Source organism: Nyctereutes procyonoides, unplaced genomic scaffold (genome assembly GCF_905146905.1).
Source record: "Nyctereutes procyonoides isolate TBG_1078 unplaced genomic scaffold, NYPRO_anot_genome, whole genome shotgun sequence".
In the NCBI taxonomy this organism is placed as follows: domain Eukaryota; kingdom Metazoa; phylum Chordata; class Mammalia; order Carnivora; family Canidae; genus Nyctereutes; species Nyctereutes procyonoides.
Window position 1 is genome coordinate 8,091,941 of NW_026575052.1, and position 23,191 is coordinate 8,115,131.

Here is a 23,191-nt window from a genome sequence, read left to right on the forward strand (position 1 = left end):
GGCTTATTTGTTAGAGAAGGGGAAGCACAGAAATGCCGGTCTCACATACTCTACTCTTGAATAATATTTTTCACTAAAGTCTCAATAGGTAAATAAAAAATGAAAAGCACGTGATGCTTCTGCATTGCACTGTGCTCCCCGGGGCCCACAGAGCTCGGCTTCTGGAGCTCACGGCACCTGGTCTTGATGATCCTGGCAATGACAATCAAAACATCGGCAGCTCCCCTCTAGGGCAGGACCTGCCCATCACAAAGACATAAACCCTCAACACGCATTCTGAACGTGTTTCAAATACCTTTCAACATGACCCTGCAAACAAACGGAATCAAGGCAGCTTACGGTTTGGCCATTAGCTTCATTTTCCTTACCAGCCAACAGGAAAGATTTATGTAACAGGATGATTGAACACCTGTCCAGTCATGATTTTAGCTCTAAGGGTTTCCGGCATAAGGTGCACGCTAAAGTTCCGAGAGAAGGGGTGTGGGTGTGGTTCCATCACCCCTTTTGGGAGACTTGCAGGAAAGGTTCCATGGCGTTCCCTCACAAAGACTGGGGTTTTTCTAATTACAAAGAATGACGTAAAGCATTTTACCCCCAACGACACTTACTACTGCTTGATCTTTCGTGTGGGAGGGTAAACGAGGCAGCAAATACTACCGCCTTCTGAGAGACAAGGAAACTAAGACAAAGCAAAGTAACTTTGCTTAGTTACAAGGTAAATGGTAGAATTATCTGGAACCAGGTGACCTGACGTCTTAAACTTGCCATTTCAACACCCACCCACACACACATGTGCCATACTGAACAGCTGGCGCGCTCCTTAGCCCAATTAACTCAACAGCCAGACTTAAAATCCCCAGGAATATTGGTATCTGCACAATGTCTGGGATTTGGGGGCGGTGAACTGTTAGCCTTCAGGATCAGAGATGTGGCTGGTGACCCAACGCTGTGCCTTGGAGATGGGTGTGGGGCTCAGGGTGTTGGAAAAAGGGGGAGAATCTCCTTAAAATGAAAATGCTTTCTTGGACTGAACTCTGTTCCCAGTCCCCTGTAACACTGAGCAAACAGAACATTAAAATGCCAAAGAGAAAGGATGGGGTACTCCGTGATTCCATAACAGGAAGGACAGGCTTTAATGCTCATTTCACTTCAGCAGCTTGTTTGGACAGAGATAAATCATCCCTCGGGCATTTGAAACAGGTTCTTCAGTACCAGCATCAGCTTCAAATATTAACCAGGGTCTGATCAACAAGGCCGTGACCGCACAGACCACTGCCTGGAAACTGAAGGTAACAAATGCACTCTGGCTTAGGATTTCGTGGAAATAAAGGGACACTCATTTCTTTTTAATTTTGCAGAAAGGTAAGAATAATTCTAAACAACAAGGTTTATTAATACACAGAAATATTTCCCCAGGGAATGAAGATGTCCAAATGGCAAGCTGTATTTCAGGTAATGTCAACAAACTGTACCAGCAGGGCTGTAGTACACATGAGATCGGGCTTAAGGAGCGGTCAGAAATATAAGGGGGGGTGGGGGAATCTGAGGCTTCATGTTCCCTTCCACCAAGAATCATTCGTGCATGGCATAAAAAATCTGATGGGAGTCTCTGTGCTTCAATGTAGTCACAGCCCAGACAACTGGTCTCCAAATACTTAAGTACACAGGAAGATTTGGGTTTTACGTTATACCTTGCCCCTGTTTTCCCTGTGCCAAGTGGGGAGGGGGGCAATACAAGGACACTAACATGCATATGTCTCTTGGTAGCAATCCCTATTGTGGGTGGGAAAGAGGTCCCAGGACCCAGCCCAAGGTTTCTCAACCCCTAAGACCACAGGAGTGGGTGAGGATGCAGGTCTTGTGTGTCTGGGGCCTGCGCTCCTACATTTCTTTTCATATAGAAGTCATCTCTACACCCAATGTGAGCCTGAAATCATGACTGTGAGATCAAGTCGCATGCTCTTCCAACAGAGCCAGCCAGGTGCCACCCTGAGCTCCTGCACTTCTCATAAAGCTTTGCAGCGCTGCTGCTGTGATGAGTAGTGCGGGTCGGATAAGGTAAGTTGTCAGGGCAGGAAGAAGACCGCCGTCTGCATGACTGCTGGCTCCTGCTGGACCTGGCCCACTCCCAATGCTGGGCAGAGTTAATAAAGGAGCCACTACAGCACAGAGTGGATTATTCATATTGAAAGACTCCCCAAAAGTCATATTTTGTATCATAGCATAAGGGGAAAAGACTCAAGTAATATATTTTAAAACTGTTATAAACAGCAAATTGGGGGGAAAAAATCATTTCTGGGGCTAGACATGTCTCTGTCAGTGTCCAGTAGGAACTTCTTTCGGCTGAACAAGTTTCTTTGTAGGTTAAGGCAAACTGCTCTGTGAAGTATGAAGTGAACTCGCTCACAAGTCTTTACCTTGGGGCAAGAATAAGTTGCTTGGTATTAAGTTTTATGCTGCAGCTTCACTTCTTTGGAGTGAAATAAAGGATGGAGACCTAAAACTCACAATTAGCTATCGGCAATCTCAACTGAGTGCCATCCTTCTACTGACCGACAAGGCGCTACCAGCTGGTTGCTAGGATGGCGGTTCAAGAGTCCTGTGTGCGGCTCTCACTCTCCCACACAGGCTCATTAAACACCCCCTGGCTCATCAGGGGGCACAGACTGGAGACATTGTAAACAGAGGGGAAACACAAGAAGTTGTAATTTTACCAAACAGCCACAATTATTCTCATAAATGGAGCTATTCACAAAAGGGATCTGCCAAGGTTACCAGTCCTCAAATTGAAACCTGCCTCCCCCACATATTTGAGTTTAAATTCTCAGGGGGACAAACGGTGAGAGTATAGCACTGACCCCAAGGCTTTTTAAAGAAGTGTTTACAAGAGAGACGTCCAGAGTCAGCATCTCTGCCATAACATGTACATACTCATTAGAAAACAGTGAAATCAACTCATTTTAGGTTCCATTTAAAAGCACCCCAATATTCTTAAGAATGTTGGATAAGGGATCCCTGGGTGGCGCAGCGGTTTGGCGCCTGCCTTTGACCCAGGGCGCGATCCTGGAGACCCGGGATCGAATCCCACGTCGGGCTCCCAGTGCATGGAGCCTGCTTCTCCCTCTGCCTGTGTCTCTGCCTCTCTCTCTCTCTCTCTGTGTGACTATCATAAATAAATAAATAAAAAAATTAAAAAAAAAAAAAAAAGAATGTTGGATAAAATACACCTCCACACACTTTTCCTTCTTGTTGAAACAAAGCGATCTGAAAGCTCCTTTCTGGGCATTTCAGAAGAATGCTTTCAAAAAGAGAAGCGAGATCCAAGAAATGGTAGACTCAGAGGATGGGAAGAAATAACTTTTATAAAAACCTCATGTTATCCAAATGTACTTCAGTCCACTTTCCTCTTCTGATAAGGTGGTCAGATTTTTCACAAGTGCAAGGAGTACTTGATTTCCTGATTCTGAATTAATAGCAAAACTGCATGAGAGGACTGTCACATGTAATACATGTTTGCCATCATTCTGGAATGCATGAAAGCCAAGGCAATGAACCCCAAACTGAGACACAATCCCTCGCTCCCTGGAGGAGACATGCAGGTGCCTCCTCTTGGCCCCAACACTAAGAGAGACCATGGGACGGTGTGTAAGGAGGGTACGCTGGAGTCAACACGGAGAGTCTAATCTGAAGACACTTTTCCACAATTACGGCAAGTTCTTCACTTTCATGCTTTATTGAAAGTAAAATATGAATCAAAGACAGGTATTGGTAAGCAGGTTATGTCTCTAAGAATTACTTTTTAGTTCAGAGCAGAATGTTGTCCCATCTACTGTGATACAAATCCTTTATGGACCAATGCATCTGGTATGAAACTCGAGCAAGGAAATATAACAGAATTTTATTCCCTCCCGTGACTATAAATCTCGTATGTAAACATGATTTACGGTTACTGCTACTAAATTGGTTCCATCTTCACTTGCCCCCCTCCCGCCCACCACCCTCCCTTAAATATAAAATTTGAAACATTTCCTTCAAGTCTGGTGTCCTTCAGTGCAATCTGCTTTATTTGACATAAGGCATTTGGGACAGTCACTTCGGAAATAGTTCTCCGCCTTTTTGGAAGAGTCATAGAATGGTTTGATTCTTAAATCCACCTTTTTGTTATTGTTAATGCCCTAACATGCCAAACTCCTCTCTTCCCTTCTGGTCATTTCTTTAGCAGTCAGCAATTGTTCAAGAGATTAATGTCCAAGTAGACCAGTACCTGGGAAAAGAAACACACGTGGAGGTACAGTTGGGAACCGAAAATTCCATTTGCCAAGAATGCATCATCAACAGGGAACATCCAACTTAATAAATGATCACAGCAGCCCCTTGACGTTGAAGGATAAAAAAAAAATATCAGCAGACTCCAGGCTTTCAGCTAAATCACATTTCTGTTGAAAGCCATGTGTTTCCTACGTGGTATCTTCACACATGTTAATCAGATTCTATTGATGCTTTCATTTGATGGCCATTTTTCATAAAGAAATTTTTTGCTTTGTTTTTGTTTTAACCACATCAGGAGTTTCTTTGTAGTAGTAACGTGTAGACAACAAAGCTGCATTGAGAGGAGGGTTTTATTTAGGCCAGTAGCTTTGCTCACTCATTTGCTTTAGCAAATAACCCCTGGTATCTGATTCAAGCTCATTCCTTGGCAGAATCACCAGCTGCCTCGGACCTCTGGAGTAGGCCAAAAAGAATCATGATGGCAACAGTTAAATCTGTAGATGTCAAAGGTCTGTATCTGATGAGTTAATAAGTATTGCTGCACCGAACTATAGTGGCCATGATGTGACAACACACCACTGTGTCTCCATCCAGAGTAATAATCCAAGAAATGCCTGCATTCTCAATAGATTAACGAAACCTTTTCACTGCACCAGATATAATTCAGCAAATTCCTTTCCTCTAAAATTCTTAACAGTGATACACAATCTGTTTTCCGCTAAGATGGGACTGATTGAAGGAACTGGGAAAAGGTAAATGTAAATGTCAAAACGCCACTAGCTAATCCGTTAAACTCCCACCCCGCGCCCCCCTCCACCAAATGAGAAAGGGAAAGTAAGACGGACATCTGGCAGTAGATACTTTGAACACACGGCCCTATCTGAGGCCTGAGTGCTGAAAAAGATAATGAAGAAGCTTGAATAAAAAATGCATTTAACTAAAATTAATTTCAGTCATGAGACTCAGATTGAATTAAATTTTAAAATCAAATTACAGCCTTCGCTTTAAGAGAAAATTACAGTAGGACTCTGACATTCATGAGCAAAACATGACAAATGTAACTTACCTTTAAACCCTTCTTCCGGCATACATACTAAAAAAAAGAAGAAGAAGAAAAAGAGAAAAAATTCCAAAATGAAAAGACTGTTGGGATACACAACAGTAAGATCACTTCGATGTCTAAAGACAAATATTCACCCATAATGATTACCTTTGAAGTTTTGGGTGAGAATAAACAGATGATGATTTTTATTTTTATCAAAGCAGCACACGTACCATCATTTAAAAAGTCCAAACACAGTAACTGGAGCCAGTTTTTGCAGAACACTGGGGAGGCCTGGAGAAAACCAGGCGACCCGTGTCCTTGAGAGCGGAGTCTCCCGTTTCCTGCCATTTCCACATTCTAGAAGGAACCACTTGTGATTTGGGATAGTGCTTTCTTCTGGTTTTTATTTCCAGATAATGTGTTGAGATGACCCTTGAACAACCTGGGGTGGAGGCACTGACCCAGTGCATGGTTGGAAATCTACACAGAGCTTTGGACTCCCCTAAATTAACCACTAATACCCTACTGTTGACTGGAAGCTTTCCCAAAGATAGTCATTCATCGCATATTTTCTATGTTGCACGTATTACAGACAGTATTACAACAATCCAGTAAACTAGAGGAAAAAAATGTTATTTCTTTCATTTTAAAGATTTGAGAGAGTGCAGACAAGGAGGGCGGGGGATAGAATCCTGAGCAGACACCCCACTGGGTACAGCTTCATCCCAGGACCCTGAGATGAAATTAAGTGACCCTTAACCAACTAAATCACCGAGGCACCCCAAGAAAAATATTATGAAGAAAATCATAAGAGAAAATATTTACAGTGCTGTACGTGCACTTAAAGAAAAAAAATCCACGTATGAGTGGACCTGCACAATTCAAAGCCATGTTGTTCAAGGGTCAACTGTATTGTTATCTCCTAACTTTAGATGCTATCTAATACCTTCCTCAAAGAAAAGTAAAAATCCAGTTCTTCTACCACGGCTTATATAGGACCTGCCCCCCAGACCATCTATCCTCCTGACAATTATATTCTCTGTTAAGCCAGTCAGGCTCCGATATTCACGTTGTTTTTATTCCATGAACAGTGCTGACAGTCGGGACTCCTTCGTGTGCCTTGGTTATATTTCCTGTCTGGTAGGGCTTGTCTCGTCTTTCTGGAGTTAACTGCTGCATTATTTATGTCTTCCATTTTCTCTGTACCATCTCCAAATCATAAGCTCTTTTAAAGATGGGTAAACCTGCAGACAGCCATCCATCACTTCCACTTTGCCCCCATGGACATCCTCTGCCAAAGCCTGTGCCCCTGGCTTCGATCTGGACGTGGGGTGCTCACCTTGCCTACACAGAACTTCTCTTCTGGGATATCCCTTCACCGTCTCCTAGGGCATTTCCCCATGTTGGATCTCTATTAATTGGTTGAACCATTATAATCCATCTTGACTTACACGTTAAGAGGAGCACACCCTTCCATAGTATCTTGGCAAATGGTGCATGGGAGAGAAATGTTTTGAGGCCTCACATGTGTTCTCGAAAAACCATCAAATGTGAGGGTAAAACAAAGTCTGTCTAGTTGTAGAATTCTAGACCGGAATTCAATGTTCCTAGAATTCTGTGGATAACAGCTTGAATCCACTGGTCTACCTTTTTATTCATCCTGTGAATGGGACTCCTTTTCCTTCACCTCTAAGGATGCTTTTAGGATCCTTGAATCCCTAGGTTTTCACTCACTACATCAGGCTCTCCATGTAATCACTTTTTAATTTTGTGAATCCCTTTCGGTTCCCTGAATGTTCCTTCTATCTAGTTCCCTACCTAGGTGGTATCTCCGTATTATTTATAGTAATACTTAAACTTTCTTATGATTCCTGAATCAACTGCTTTCTCTGGGTTGCTTATTTTAATGTGCTGACAGACACCTTTCAGTTCTGTGCTCTCATTCCATGTCTGGTGGTCTGGAGCTGCCTATTTCTTTTTCTTTTTTTTTTTTTTTTGAGGTGCCTGTTTCTAACGACTAACGTGTGAGGACTATTCAGGGGGCACCAGAGGGCTTCCCTGAAGGGTACCTGCAGGATGAACCACTTAGAAAATTACCCATCTGTAGGTGACTTTCTTCAATTGGCCAATCTTCCCGAGTGGTATTTTCCTCCCTCCTGTGTGTGAGGCAGAAGCGGTTGCCAGCATCTGAACAAAAAGCTAAGGGAGCTCTATCTGCTATGAACAGCCTCAATCTCACCTTTGTGGTTTAATTTGTTCAAAGAGCCGGGACACAGGTGTGACAGGAGCAGTGATTGTTGTCGTGGGAGGGGCGGTCTCACTACTTCTGGTCTCAGGCTCTAGAGTCTGAATTAACTGGGGTCCTTGCAGACCTTTTCCATCAGCAGACTTACCTGTACTTCAATTTCCTCAGGGCAGTTAATAATTACTACTCCTTTCTCCGCTTTCCATTTCCCCAATTGTTATAGGCCCATTTCTCTTTTTCTGAGCTTCTCTGATAAATGATGTAAGATATCAGGCTATCTATCAATATGCAGAACCTTTTTCAAAGTTAAAAGCTTAGTTAGATGTTAGCTAGTTCTAACAGGTTAAGCAACACATTCCTCAAACAAGTTTCTTTACCTTGCATGACGTCATCCATTGCGGCATAATCCGCAATTGGCTCATCAGCCTAGAAAGACAAAGGAAGACAATTCAAAACCTTAAGAAGCGGGAGCCTGGAGCAGGAGCATGCCAGACCCTCACACGGGTCGGACCTATGAGTCAATGAGTATTTTACAATCAGACACAGATGTAAGCACTGTCTAGTAGAGAATGGGCTTCAAGCCACAGCCAGTGACGTCCAGGAATAACAGAGGATGCCCATCCCAACAATGACGCACTTGTAGATCATCACCGCCCAAACTACACATTATCTGTGGCGTTGTTTTCCCACTCCTAAAAACACTTTTCGATGTGGATATGTTTAGATCAACAGAGATTATTAAACTCAGATTGAATTATAGGAGCTAGGAAGCCAGTGGTGACAGTGAGTGTGAATTAGGTGGAAACCAAGTCAGGCCGGTCCCCTAAAAACAGGTTAGCTGAAAAAGACATTTTGTTCCCCCTTGCCACAAGGAACAAAACACCCATTCCCCTTTCAGGACAGAAGTCAGCAGAGTCCAAGCTTATGGCAGGAGGAGCTGCATGGGCAAAGAGGCCAACAACCAGTGTTGGACTCTACCTGCCTGGCAGCACTGCAAATGCTTGCACTGATAAGAGCTGTTTGGAGAATTTTTGGACGTAGGGTCCTTAAGGACGGGGCAACTTTAGGCTTTAATTTATTCATGAGAGAGAGGCAGAGACACAGGCAGAGGGAGAAGCAGGCTCCATGTGGGGAGCCCAATGTGGGACTCGATACCTGGTCCCCAGCATCATGCCCTGGGCTGAAGGATGCACTAAGCCGCTGAGTCACAGGGGTGCCCGAACTTTGGGCTTTTAAAAGAATTCCACAGAACTTACGGTTGCCAAGAAAAGCAAAAAATGAACACGGGGAGGGGGCAGGTTAGGAGGAGGGTACATGGATGTGTGGAGGACTGGGCATGGATGTGCTTCATTAAGGGGCCTAACTGGATCTGCCACCAGAACTGAGGGTCCAGGGTAGGAAAAGTACACATTGCAGTTCAAATACCTGACAAATATTCTACTGCATGGATGACACTGGAAGCAGTGTGAATTTGATGCAGTAATGTTTGGTACTTCAAAGTGGGGATATTTCTAGCCACCGAGAAACCAATGAGGCAGAGGGAAGCGGCGAAACGCAGCCCCTAATGCAGCCTGCTCAGTGACTCTTCTTTGATGACCTCTCGAAGCCCCTGCTTTCTGAAACACTTCCCACTACTCCTAAATCTACTCTACCTAAAGCCTATTTCCATGCCTTGGACAAAAATCCTATTAAGACAACCAGAAGTATTTTGACTGCTGTAGCCAAACCTCGTGTCTAACATTTATTTCCTAGTTTGACTGGCCCATACCACTGAGCCAAAGGAAGAAAGAGGATGCTTTAACAGAAGTATGGTTAAGTAATTCTGCTGATCCAGAAGTTTGGGTGGAGGCAACATCTATGATTTTTAACAAATATTATGAAAACCCCACAAGAACCAACGATATCTGGACCTCCTCTCAAGTCTCTTGTGGCTCAGCCAGTGCTGGAATCCAGAGGCCAGCAGAAACTCCCGGCAGTCACTCATTACCACACCCTGCCGAGGACTAGATGCGATCTTAACCAGCGTTGATAGCAGTCTACACATGCTTGGTCTTCAAAACCTTGTAGAATTACCTCATGTAAGGAGCTGTTACCTACCTTTAACAAAATGACAGATTCAGGAATGACACCAAGGGTTCCAAGAGTGGCACAGTCATCACTTAAAATCTTTCCATCAATCGACAGATTCTGGTCAAAAGGAGCAACTGAAAAGGCATGCATGATCTGTGCCAATACAAAAGAAAGTTTGTATAAGGCAAAATACTGATATTTACACTCTATTTGAATAAATGAACACATGGGTTCTTTAAACAAAAAACAAGTCTTCAGAGTACAAAAGACACTACTCTCAGCACACTGGCAACACTCCCATTGAGAGTTAATCCCCCCCCCCAAAAAAGGGAGTTAATCCCAGCACATGTGGGAACATCCTTGGGAGGTCTGGTAGAGAACAATTATACCCACAGAACCCTGGTTCAGCACCTTGCCACCTCCCCAAGAGTGGTGGTGTGGGCTGTCCAAGGAGCAGAAGGTGGACGAGGCTGATATCTCCTCTGGTTCTAAGATTTGGGCAAGGACATCACTATCATTCTCATCATGCCCAGATCCCACATTCTATTATCACGTCCAACTTCTTTTATAAAACCATCTTTAAATTAACCAGCAGGACATTTGTTTTCTTCTTTCAGTCTTAATTCCGTCATCAAGCCTGGACTATATAATTCAGACCTTGGGAACGCTGTAACTTCTCAGTCTTTTCTCCAGGAACCAAATAGGAATTAAGGGAAGGGACCATGTACCCTATTATAAAATGTCTTGTTTCATGTATTTTATTACATGTATGTTTTATTACCCCAATATCCATGATGTTGTAGGAAAACTATTCTAACTTTATACACGCCCTATTCCTCTACTCTTCAGAATGTCTAAGGATTAAGCAGCCCTGAGCCAACTGTGTGAATAATAGGGCTCAAGAGCTTTCCATGCTGAGAAGACTATGACCAAAAAAGTGACTTTAATGATGGCATGCAGAAAAATAAGAACCAGGATAACAAACACTGGCCTCTCCTCCCTGTTCGGTTAAGATTAGGCGAAAATCTTAACCGGACTTCACAAAATGACATCAGCTCCCACGAAACAAACAGATGGATCTATGGCTAATGTGCATTGATATCAATGATCTGCCTGTGAATCCCTAAAGTATTTCAGCTGAGCAATTAGTACTAACAGGACACTTCTACCTAAGCCAGGCCGTTGCAAAGGCATCAGGCAAAAGTAACCAGCCCCAGGTTATCAAATGGAACCTGGGAGGAAGAGTTTCAGTGGACGTGTCTAGTGCCAACTGAACGTGGGCAATGTCACAGCTACTGGACTGTGGGGACACTTTCCAAGTTTCTCCACATCACCTCTATGAGGCTGGATAAAGCACATAATACCTCCAGACAGCACCCTCACTGTGGGGCTCATGCTCAGTACTTTATGTTTTCAGCATACATACAAGGGCATTTAATTTCTTTCAACAACTACTGAAGCTTTTATTAAGAGGCCACTATGAGTTTGAGTGCTTTCCTCAGGCTGGAAATAGGAAAGTCAGGGAGTAAACCCACCCTGGAGGGGGTATAGAGGGCAAGGGCAAACCATGTCATGGAGATGGTGACAGAGGAAGGCAACTGTCAGATCTGAGGAGGAGAAGAGGAAAGCATCAATCAGTTCTACAGCTGAAGGCTGAGACAGGTTTGTAGCAGAGGTGCTACGAAAGATACACAAGTCTTCACAAGCAAGGAGAAAACGCTCTTTCAGAATGAAGTACAGGACCATTCAAAGGCCTGGAGGCTTTTGGTAATTCACAAACCATAAAAATGCCCAAGTATAATCACTATTACGTATGTGTGTCTGTGAAGTAGGGGCAGTATCCATGATCTATGGAGCACACCAGGAACGAGACCCGGTTCCCTAAAGGAGAGCAGCTTTGGCCTGCTTGCTATAATGCTGGGGAGCAGGGTGAGGGAGGCGGTGGAGGCTAAAATAAGGAAACACAGAGGCAGCAGCTTCAGCTGGGAGCCGTTTAACCTCGGTGCTAACGTTTCCTCCTCCATAAGACGCGCATCAACACCCGCTCAAAACCTATCTTTGGGAAAATGAAATAATACAATTAAACACTGAACATCTGTGAAAAGGAGATGAATCAATTGTACTTCCATTTACTTTACGGTAGAAGAGGTGGATGAATTAATAATCAGGCAAAGCAAGCATCTTAAGGTTTTAAGCAACTGTAAATGGGCTTGTCTAGAATAAAACATTTACAATTTTATAAAGGTTGTCCTCTTATTAATTTGGAAATGCAATATCCCTGAGAGGAAAGGCTCCATCAAATATAAAAAGGGCATTACATACTTAAACAAACAAAAAAAATCACCCACCACCGCTGAGGGTCACAGGCATACCCATTACATACCCCAATGCTGGCTAGGCTGCCAGGTAAAAGGCCACATCTAGTGCAAGCAAAGCTACCACTACTAAGAGGCGATGGAAAATTGTATTGCATGGTCCTTTGTATTGAGTCTGGATCACAGTGACCTCAAAGCCCGGGCGAGGGGCGAGAGGAAGGACACTGAAAGGACCCATCTGAGAAGAGCACATCGGGGGTTTCCTTTGAGCTATTGCTTGCTTCTCATAGCAACTCGGTGTAGGTAACATGCTCCTACACAGAGGAGATTTCTGCTGACTTTTGATTTGTTCTTTAAAAATGGTAGCCCATAATAAAAGCAGAAAGCAGCACAGGCTTTTTGAATGTCTTTATCCACAGGGGCTCTTTTTGTAATTTAAAGGTTTTGAATGTTCGAGGTTTACCACTGACAGGCAAAAGGCTGGTGACAGAAACAAGCTTTCACAGATGTAAAAGGTACAATAAGAGAGTAAAGATGATATGCCAACACGTTTATTTTCAGAGCTACGGGTTCAACCAAGGGAAAGGAAGCCTGTACTTTTGCCTCAATTACAATGATAAATATCAGCAAGAAAAAAATGCAGAAACAGTAAACTATGCCACATGAAAGTAGCAAAGAGGGAAATTTGGTCAACTTTTTGGATATATATCAGTGCTGAAACAGATTAGGAGCCAAATTTTCTTCATGGACATCTTGAACTTATCAGCCCCTCTTGCCTAGGTTCTGAGACATATCGTTGCCGTGCTCGTTTATTCTACTTCAGTATTGATACCAATGAATTAGAAAATCATGAAGCATTTTCATGATGCCTACACTGCATTCAATGAACTGATGTGGAAACCAATGCTTGCTTTTTGTGGGGTGGGGGGTGGAGTAAGGAGGTAAATAATCAAAAATGAGTATTTAAAAACACCATTTGGGGGATCCCTGGGTGGCACAGTGGTTTGGCGCCTGCCTTTGGCCCAGGGTGCGATCCTGGAGACCCGGGATCGAGTCCCACGTCAGGCTCCCGGTGCATGGAGCCTGCTTCTCCCTCTGCCTGTGTCTCTGCCTCTCTCTCTCTCTCTCTGTGACTATCATAAATAAATAAAAAATTAAAAAATATATATTAAAAAAAATTCTTAAAAAAAAAAAATAAAAAAAAAAAATAAAAACACCATTTGGAGAACACCACTGCAAAGAGAGGTAAAGGTAACTTTAAAGTTCTATCAATCTTACCCCACTCCCGGTATAATCAATCAGTCAAATAAAAATAAAATTCTATCAAGTAGATTTATCTGATACCAAAAATATTGTGACAATTCCAGACTCAGAGTGAATAAACAATGAAGTCGCTGCCTTTTAATTCCCCTTACGTTTCACAGCACATCATGGTAATCAGCTTGATACCTATCAATTGTTCAAAGGAAAACACACAGCATGAGGACTGAGGGACCGACTACCCTGGAAACACATTGTGGGCAGCAAGTGCAATGACTCTCAATGTTTCTCATGATTTGAAAGCTACTCAGAACTTGTGCAAGTATTCACAACTCAAATCACTTTCACCTTCACAGAAAGATTCTTGGTGATTTTGTGTAGTTTAAACTATTTTTAAATTTGTTCAAGTAATCTCTACACTCAAAGGGCTTGAACTCACGCCTTGAGACCCGGAGTCGCATGCCCTACAGTCTGAGCCAGCCAGGCACCCTTGATTCTTGGATATTTTTAAAACTTTAAGTCTTTCTAAAAGAAAGGGTTATTCCAATTTAGGGGCCCTGTAGGCATGATTGTGAAATCAAAAGAACCCCCTTTGAGTGGACTAATACCATGAGCAGACACAGGTTAACACGGCCGACCGTGAAAGAAAACAGACAGAAATACGTAAACATAGGGGAAAGCAGGAACTCATGAAGGTCCTCAGGGTCCAGAGCATATTTAAAACAAAAGTTGTATTTTCCTCACCTGAATTTTCAATTCTTTTAACGTTTGATTAGCAGAAACAAGAAGTGCTTTCTCACCACGAACTTTTCTATGTCGCATACTGCGCCGAATGACTTGCTTTTGATAGGCTATATAATTTTGATGGGTGATCTTTTGTCGCTTTGTTCCTCCATTGCTCTGTAATAAAAGATCCAAAACAAACAAAGCACTGGAATTACCCACTCTGTGACCCACGCGGCTAAGTTCATTACGTAGGCAAAAGCAGTTTACTTACTGGTCTCGACCATTTGAAATCATTGTCGACAAGGAGTAGAAACTTTTAATTTAACTGGTGGTTTCATACTTAGCCAGCTCACACAAAATTGGAGGGGGAAAAAGTTGAGGGAGATATACCTCACTACATGTATGTTCCAGGCTATCATTACAAAAAGACATTTAAAAGCAAAATGCTAAGCCTGACCTTAAATCAGAAAAACATACATCTGATAAACTAAAGAACCTTTAAGATTATTAAATTTGATTTGTGAATCCTAACATTGTATCAAAATCTCCTTCCCTTTTGAGAGTGGCATGGAAACTAAGTTTAAACAGCTGAGGACTTGAAAACAAAAGACACGTATTAATAAAGAATCAAACTTGGTTAACTAAAAACAGGATGGCATGTTGTTCCCTGACAGGATCACCAAGTAGCTTTGTCTATGAAATCTTGGAAAATACGAAATCTGAGACTAATCAAACATTTATATTCTGTTGCCAATGGTCAGGAAATATAAAGAACAGAGAAATTAACATCAGTGATATAAGGAGGCAATCAGCTGAATCCAGGAAGTGGGACAATCTACAAAAAATGAAACTGAGATCTACTTAAATAACAAAGAGGAAAACAAAGGAGTTGAGGAGGTAGGACCAATATTCTAGATATAATAAACATATACTTTGACTGGATGCTGGTTTGAAGGGAAAATATTTGTGATAGTTGCAAATATCTGAATATGGGTAATATAGAACACTGGGTTAGTTACAGGTTGATATAAGTATTTAGAAGTGAAAAGTCATGATGAATACCATTTACCCAAAGATACACAAAATGTACAGGTATACATGAGTACAGAATTCAAAATGTAGCAGGCTAAAAAAAAAAATATAGGTAAAGACTCAACTGTCTTCCTAAAATACTCCCATAAAGAGTTTCATTGTCAAGAGTCTTCTTTTAACCAGGCCAAGAAATGAGAGAAACAAGATTCTTTAAACAAATTTTTTTCCCCTGCTTTAATTAAATCTGGATGAGGTAACCCCCAGGCCATGGCTCTGTTCTTTGCAGTTGTCACTGAGTGTTAGCTGTGCATAAGGAGAGCGGTTTAGGGGTCATTATGGACACACATGCCACATCCTCATTACTAACAGAGCTCCAGAGATTTACACAGCAGAGGAGGATCAGGAAGCAAGCACAGAAGAGCACTGGCTCAGGGTGACACCCGCTGGCTATTCACTGCACAAAGATAGGTTTGGTTTTGGCCCTGGGTATATATAGGGTCGCAAATGGTTCTAATATTTGTTAAGAAAAAGTTGTGCAGAAGGGGGAATTAAAAATAAAAAAAAAGTATTATCATTTTCCTCAATCTCAATGGTTGAAAGGAAGCTGCAACTAATCCCACAATTAGGAAGGATAAAAATAGCTGCATCAAAACAAAATTGTACTGTAGACATACAAAACACAACCAAATGACAAATCCCTGGACATTAAGCAAGATATATACTTTTTTAAAATGGCTCTTTAAACGGGTCTAAAAGCTTTTCCCAGAATTATTTTTTCCAAAAAAACAAAAGCAAAAAATACCACATAGAATTTAAATCCACCTTATCTGACAAAAAACAGCTGACTGCTTTTAGATGGCTTTCAATTACCTAAGTGATATCCAACCCCGGGTACATCATTAACCTGAATTGTAGAAAATGTCCAAGTCAAAGGGACTGGGTTGATCTAGCTTAGAAAAAAGGGGAGGGGGATTTGTTTCTCCCCATTAAGGATACACAGAGATGCACCATGTCCTACCATGGGGATTTAAAACAGCAACTGCAGTCACCACGCACTAAGATACTGTAACACATTACAAAGATAATGTCAGGATGCTGAAGTTCTAAAAGGCATGACATTCTTCTGGGACCATCTCCTCTTCTAAAGGAAGGACACACTGCAGTTTTTTTTTTTTTTTTTTTTTTTGAGGACTAAAATATTTAAAACATTCCAGAGTATTTACAATATCCAAACAAGGAGAGAGAAGACAGGAGAAAATTATAATGTATATTTAAAAGAAATGCCAGCATAAAAAGCAATGTTTCCCAACATTCTCTGTCTTATTTGTAAATATGAAATCTGTTGTCATCCACAACTGAGAAAAGTAATTCCACATCCACTCTGTAAAAATTGCTGTGGTTATAACCACAATGAACAAAACTAGACATTCAAAAAAACTGGCTTCCCAAAAATCTAAATCACTTGAAAATATAAAGAGTGTTTTAAACAACTCAGGGTGAAAAGCAAAGCTTGAAATAACAGAAGCTAAGGACAATGTGAACATTTACCAAGTTTACCAGAAGAACAGAAAATGAGTCACTGACAACGGACTCGGAAAAATGATGAGATTTCCAAATGATTATTAAACCATACTTCCAAGAGATAATCATTGAAACAGTATCATACTGCCAGCCAAGCAATGCAAGAGAAGATGGATATGTTCATGAATCAACATGCCTATGATTTTTTTTTTAAGATTTTACTTATTTATTCATGAGAGAGAGACAGAGACAGACAGAGAGGCAGAGACACAGGCAGAGGGAAAAGCAGGCTACATGCAGGGAGCCCGATGTGGGACCCGATCCTGGGTCTCCAGGATCACACCCCGGGCTGAAGGGAACACCAAACCGCTGAGTCACTGGGGCTGCCCATGCCTATGATTTTAATGTAGCAACTAAAATGAGCAAACAAAAGAGTCTGTGGATCCGTGAATTGCAAGATGCATGGGTTGAGACAATGGGGACATGAGAAGAGTTGATGACAAACACGGTTAGAAGCTGACCACAAAAGATAGGTTTCCAAACTCCAATCAAGAAATCAACTCAGGGGGATGCCTGGGTGGCTCAGCGGTTAAGCCTCTGCCTTCAACTCAAGCATGATTGCGGAGCCCCAGGATCGAGTCCCACACTGGGACTCCTGCCTGGAGCCTGCTTCTCCCTCTGTCTATGTCTTTCTCTCTCTCTCTCTCTCTGTGTGTGTGTGTGTGTGTATCTCTCTCATGAATAAATAAATAATATCTTAAAAAAAAGAAATCTCAAAAACCATCCCCAAAAAACTGAAGACCTACACCTTCAGTGGTCTGATTAAGCACAGTATTTATAACATGTCGTCAAAATTCGGTCTGCGTTGCCGTAAAACGTATGGTTCTGCCTTATTGCTAAAGCAAAGGGGGAGTCCAGTGCTGCCCGCAGCACAAAGGAGACTGGAGTGGCTGGTCCTGGTCAGCAGGGTGATGCACAAAGTGCTTGTTACTCTCCTTCCAGAGGTATTCACAGGGAGCCTTTTAGGGGCTCCAAAAAGCTGGGAAATAAAAATATGGATACCTCTCTGTACCAGCTAGAAAACTACTAGTAACAAGTACATCACAGAGACCAAGGTTCAAGATAAAAGGGCTTTTCAGGCTTTCTTAAATGTTGAAAATTAAGGAACACGATCAGTGTATACAGACAGCACAACAAACTCAGATAGTTCTGCCTCGGGCACAGAGACAGAGATAGCAGATGGCCCGTATAACACTTTTATTCCTTTAGGAAGAAAGTTAATCATAACGTAACTACTGCATTTTAGCAGTAAATAAAGAAAATGGTCTCATCGGTTAAAACTACACTCTTTTTAGGACAGAAATTCGATGAAATTTAAAGTATCTATAGACACCCTGGAGGGACACCTGAGTATCTCAGTGGTTGAGCGGCTGCCTTCGGCTCAAGGCACGATCCCAGGATCTGGGATTGAGTCCCACATTGGGCTCCCTGTATGGAGCCTGCTTCTCCCTCTGCCTATGTCTCTGCCTCTCTATCTCTCATGAACAAGTAAATCTTAAAAAAAAAAAAAAAAACACCCCGGGCAGCCCAGTGGCTCATTGATTTAGTGTCACCTTCAGCCCAGGGCCTGATCCTGGGGTTCCAGGATCGAGTCCCACGACAGACTCCCTGCATGGAGCCTGTTTCTCCCTCTGCCTGTGTCTCTGCCTCTGTGTGTGTGTGTGTGTGTGTGTGTGTGTGTGTGTGTGTTATGAATAAATAATCTTAAAAAAAAAAGGACACCATCATCTGACTTTGAGATGCTGAAACACATCTACACCATATATTAACCATATTTCCATGTTATTTCATGTTTTTAAGATACTTTTCTCCAATATCACTATGAATACACAAAATATAATCAAGCAACCAAATAGGAAAACCATTACAAAAAATATTAACAAAATACACAGAAAATAGGCAATTTTAACAGAAAAAAATTTATCATGATGAAATACAAAAATACTAATGCTAAGCTGGTCATTTAACTGACACTTCAGAGACCCAGAAATCCCTTCTATAAACTCCATTAGTAAGATAACAATATATTTTGCTTGTAATGAGAAAACAGATAATTTTTTCATACTTCTATAATCCATGGCTGAACAATAAACCGAGATATGTATGATTCTCATTTTAGTCTTCTTTTCCAGCTAAAGGACTAATCATTGTATTACATGTTAACCTAATTCAGTGGCAACAAATATATTAATTCTGCAATAATGCAGCTTATAGATACTTGAGAGAAATCAAGGTTACAACTGTGTGCCATCAAAACGAAGGGAAGACTGGAAACAAAGAAAGGAGCGGAGAATCAAAGTCCCACGGAAGGTACAGAGAGATGTCTAGGGACACAAAGTGGCTGATTTCAGAATGGCAGAAGGTAGGACAATGAAAAGCAGCTTTGACACATACTTGATTAAAATCTGGATCTTTTTCTCCATCTGGTTTAGCTTCTTCCTTATCCTCCTCTGTTTCGGAACTACTCACATTCAGCTCTGGAGCTGAATCCTTCATCACCTGAATGCAAACAAAGAAAAGATGGGTCAGACACTTGCAGGGTGTGGGAGCTTTATCAATGGTGGGATAATATATTGGGCAGAAGTTCAAGACCCAAGGGCTGGTTCTTGTCTTTTAACATGTCCGTATTTACTTTTTATCCTAGGAATTACTCATGTGTAATGTGGTCACCATAAACAAAAGCAGTATGTGCAGAAGTTATTATTATTATTATTGGGCCTTTACAATCTTATTTTGCAGAAGTTCAAAGAAGTTCCCAGCACAGGTACTATCAAACCATTTAGACATTGGGAGCCACAATATTTCATTAAGATCGAGAAAGGGAAGGATGGAGGAAATACTCATTTATGTTATGAAATACATAACTCAAAATAGGGGTGCCTGGGTGTCTCAATCACTTAAGCATCTGCCTTGAGCTCAGATCATGATTCAGGGTCCCGGGATCAAGCCCCATGTCGGGCTCCCTGCTCGGTGGGCAGTCTGCTTCTCCCACTACCCACTCTCCCTCCTGCTCATGCTCTCTCCTGGTAGCTCTCTCAAATAAATGCAATCTTTCCCCAAAGAACCCAAAATAAATAATAAAACCTTTCATAAGCTGGAAATGATTTTAGATACCAATATATACAAGGACTAATAGGCATAAGACTTAAACTTTTAGAGAAAACAGTCATTGACACTAACTTCATTTTCTCAGCAAAGCAGGAAAGAAATAAAGTTCAATGTGTGAAGCAGAACCCAAAGAGCTTCAAGAGCACACTTTATGAATTATCCCACTAAAACAATGTGTTTGGTAACAGTCATCAAATACAATATAGTCTAGTCTTGAATTCCATGAATCCTGGAATCAAATTAATGACATGCCCAGAGATCTGGGTCAGGATCTACCTAAGATCCATTCTTAATATAATAAAATGTTCCAAATTCGATCCACAGCAAGATTGATTGACTGATTGATTTTTTGATTTATTCAGAGGCAGAGAGAGAGAGGCAGGCAGAGACACAGGCAGAGGGAGAAGCAGGCTCCATGCAGGGAGCCCAATGTGGGACTTGATCTCCAGGATCACACCCCAGGCTGCAGGCAGCGCTAAACCACTGCACCACGGGGGCTGCCCCACAGCAAGTTTTAACACCCTGGCTCCCCAAAATACACCAAAATCTGTCTACTTCATCTACTCTGAGAGAAGAGTACAAGGGGCTCTAAACTGGCCTTTCTTATTCCTGTTCTGCTCTTGCCAATTACAAACACAGTGAGGGTGACCTCTTTAAAGCACAAAACTATTCGCACCACGACGTTCCTTGCAACTTTCCAGTGACTTGAATCTATAACTCAGAATCCTAGAATCCTTGGTATGATGTACAAACTATGACCTGAAGATCATAAACTGGGGCAGGCACCTCTGGCTTTTTAAATTTAAATGAATTAAAAATTCAGTTCCTTAGTCACCATAGCCACATTTTCAGTGCTCCACATCACTTGTGGCTATTGCCACCACAGCATACAGCGAAGACACAGAATACTATCACTGCCGAAAGCTTGACTGGACAGTGCTGCTCTACACATAGCTCACTCTATTGCTTCAGTACATTAGATTTACCACTCTACCAGAAGTACAGAGGTCCATTAAAGGTACAGAGGGGAAATTATGGAAATGAGTAAAATAACTCTCCCAAGATGCATTTCTTTTCCATTTCCTATCTAACACGGCCACCTTCACCTTGATTAGTCTCTCCCCACTTTCTTTACCCTGCTAGATTTCCTTCAAAAACATTCATTCCTGTTTAGTCATCTTAGGAGTTTATGAGCATATTCCTGTTTGTTTATTTTACGGGATGTTCTACATCTTTTTGAAATTGAAGTATAATTAATATATCAGGCTATACCAGTTCCAGGTGTGACATTTGTGTACACTGTAAAATGATCACCAAAGTAATGGTTACCATTAAAAATTATTTTATTGTGATAAAAATTTTCTTTCAAGGTTTTATTTATTCATGAGAGACAGAGGGAGAGAGGGAGGGGGAGGGGGAGAGGAGGGAGGGAGGGGGAGGGGAGGGGAGAGAGGGAGGGGGAGGGAGGAGGGAGGGAGGGAGGGAGGAGAGAGAGAGGAGAGGAGAGAGAGAGAGAGAGAGAGAGAAGCAGGCTTCATGTAGGCAGCCTGATGTGAAACTCAATCCTGGGTCTCCAGGATCACCCCCTGCGCCAAAGGGAGGCGCTAAAGATTTATTTTCTAAACAACTTTCAATCATGCAATATTACTGACTATAGCTACCACTATATACATAGATTACATGCTCTATATACCCACAACTTATTTTTTCTTAAAATTTTTATTTATTTATGATAGTCACACACACAGAGAGAGAGAGGCAGAGGGAGAAGCAGGCTCCATGCACCGGGAGCCCGATGTGGGACTCGATCCTGGGCCTCCAGGATCGCGCCCTGGGCCAAAGGCAGGCGCCAAACCGCTACGCCACCCAGGGATCCCCCCACGACTTATTTTAGAGCAGCCATTCTTTTTTAAAGCGTAAGTTTTTTTTTAAGATTTATTTGACAAAGTGAGAGACAGAGAAAAAGCAGGGGGAGCACTAGGCAGGAGGTGGCGCCATGTGGAGTAGGGAGCCCAACATGGTACGAGACCCTGGGATCATTAAATGAGCCCAAGGCAGAAATTTAACAGACTAGGGCATCCAGGTTCCACTGATTTTTTTTTTTCCTATGCTCAAGGTAGGGCTTGAATCCACAACTCTGAGATCAAGATTCACATGGTCTGGAAATGAACCAGGATAGGTTCTTTGCAACTGTTTTTTTTTTTTTTAATGTATTAATTTTTGTTTCCTCTGACTTGTTTATAACTTCTAGTACTTATTGGTGAAGACTCTAGGGTTTTCCATATATAAAACCAAATCATGTACAAACAGTGAGTGTAATTTTTTCCTTTCCAGTCTGGATGCTGGATGCTTAAATTTCTTTTGCCACCTCACTGCTCTTGCAAGGACCTCCCATTTTATGTTGAATACAAGCCATGACAATGGACATCCTTGTTCTTGATCTTAAGGCTGTTTCCCTTCCACCACTGAGTATAATATTAGCTGTGGGCGGGTAATATGGGACCTACATTATATAGGATTATGTTCCATCTCTAAGGAATTTGTTGAGAGCTTTTAATATAAAGAGAAATTGAATTTTGTCAGCTCCTTTTCTGCATATATGGAGATGATCATGATTTTATCCATTTCATTTATTGGTGCTTCATGTTGAGAGATTTGCAGATGAATCATCCTTGGAATAATTCCCATCTAATCACAGTGGAAGTTCATTTTAATATACTGTTTATACTGTTAAATTTGGTTTGCAGATCTTTTGTTGGTGATTTCTGTATTGACGTCCACAAGGGATGAAGGCCTGAAACTTTTTTAAGGAGGTACCCATGGTGGCCGAAAAGTAAGTTTGGGAACACTCTCTCATCTTCAATTTTTTGGAAGAATGTGAGAAGGATTAGTATTAAATCTTCCTGAATGTCTGGTATAATTAAAAAAACTTTGGGGGGGTGTGCCTGGGTGACTCAGTATACTGGCTCAGTCGGTTAAGCATTTGCCTCTAGCTCAAGCTATACTATCAGTGTCCTGGGACTAAGCCATGCATTGGGCTCCTTACTCAGCAAGGGTCTGCTTCTCCCTCTACTTCCTGCTTCTGCACATGAATTGTGTGTCTCTCTCTCTCTCTCTCTGAAATTACTAAATAAATCTTAAAAAAAAAAAATAGAATTCTTGTGGGCAATAGCAAGGTGGAGAAAGTAAAACTAGTCCTGAGATGGGGTCCCAGTCCCTGAAGAGTCCCAATGAGCATTTGTGTTTGACAGATACTTTAAGATTAACAAATGAGGGGCACCTGGGTGGCTCAGTGGTTGAACACCTATCTGCCTTTGGCTCAGTTCGTGATCCTGGGCTTCCGGCATTGAGTCCTGCACCAGGCTCCCTGCAGGGAGCTTGTTTGTCCTTCTGCCTGTGTCTTGGCCTTTCTCTGCGTCTCTCATGAATAAATAAAAACTGTTAAAAATAATAATTTTTAGAAAATGAATTCTCTCTGGTATAGTTCTCACAACACCTTTTCTCCTCAAGAAGGAATTCCACATTTCTGAGACCCCTACC

At 41.9% G+C, this 23,191-nt stretch overlaps 1 protein-coding gene across 4 annotated transcripts in view; it reads right to left on the reverse strand.

The window, feature by feature from the left end:
* Positions 1-3,709: 3,709 nt before the first annotated feature.
* Positions 3,710-23,191, reverse strand: part of USP48 (ubiquitin specific peptidase 48) — an 82,637-nt gene continuing 63,155 nt past the window's right edge. For all 4 annotated transcript variants that reach the window (XM_055331473.1, XM_055331472.1, XM_055331471.1 and 1 more), the window contains 6 exons: positions 18,938-19,042; positions 13,949-14,104; positions 9,657-9,782; positions 7,937-7,985; positions 5,336-5,362; positions 3,710-4,264 (listed from right to left, as the gene is read on the reverse strand). In XM_055331473.1, the coding sequence (XP_055187448.1) occupies positions 4,242-4,264; positions 5,336-5,362; positions 7,937-7,985; positions 9,657-9,782; positions 13,949-14,104; positions 18,938-19,042 (486 nt within the window). In that variant the 3' untranslated portion in view covers positions 3,710-4,241. The remainder of the gene's footprint in view (positions 4,265-5,335; positions 5,363-7,936; positions 7,986-9,656; positions 9,783-13,948; positions 14,105-18,937; positions 19,043-23,191) is intronic.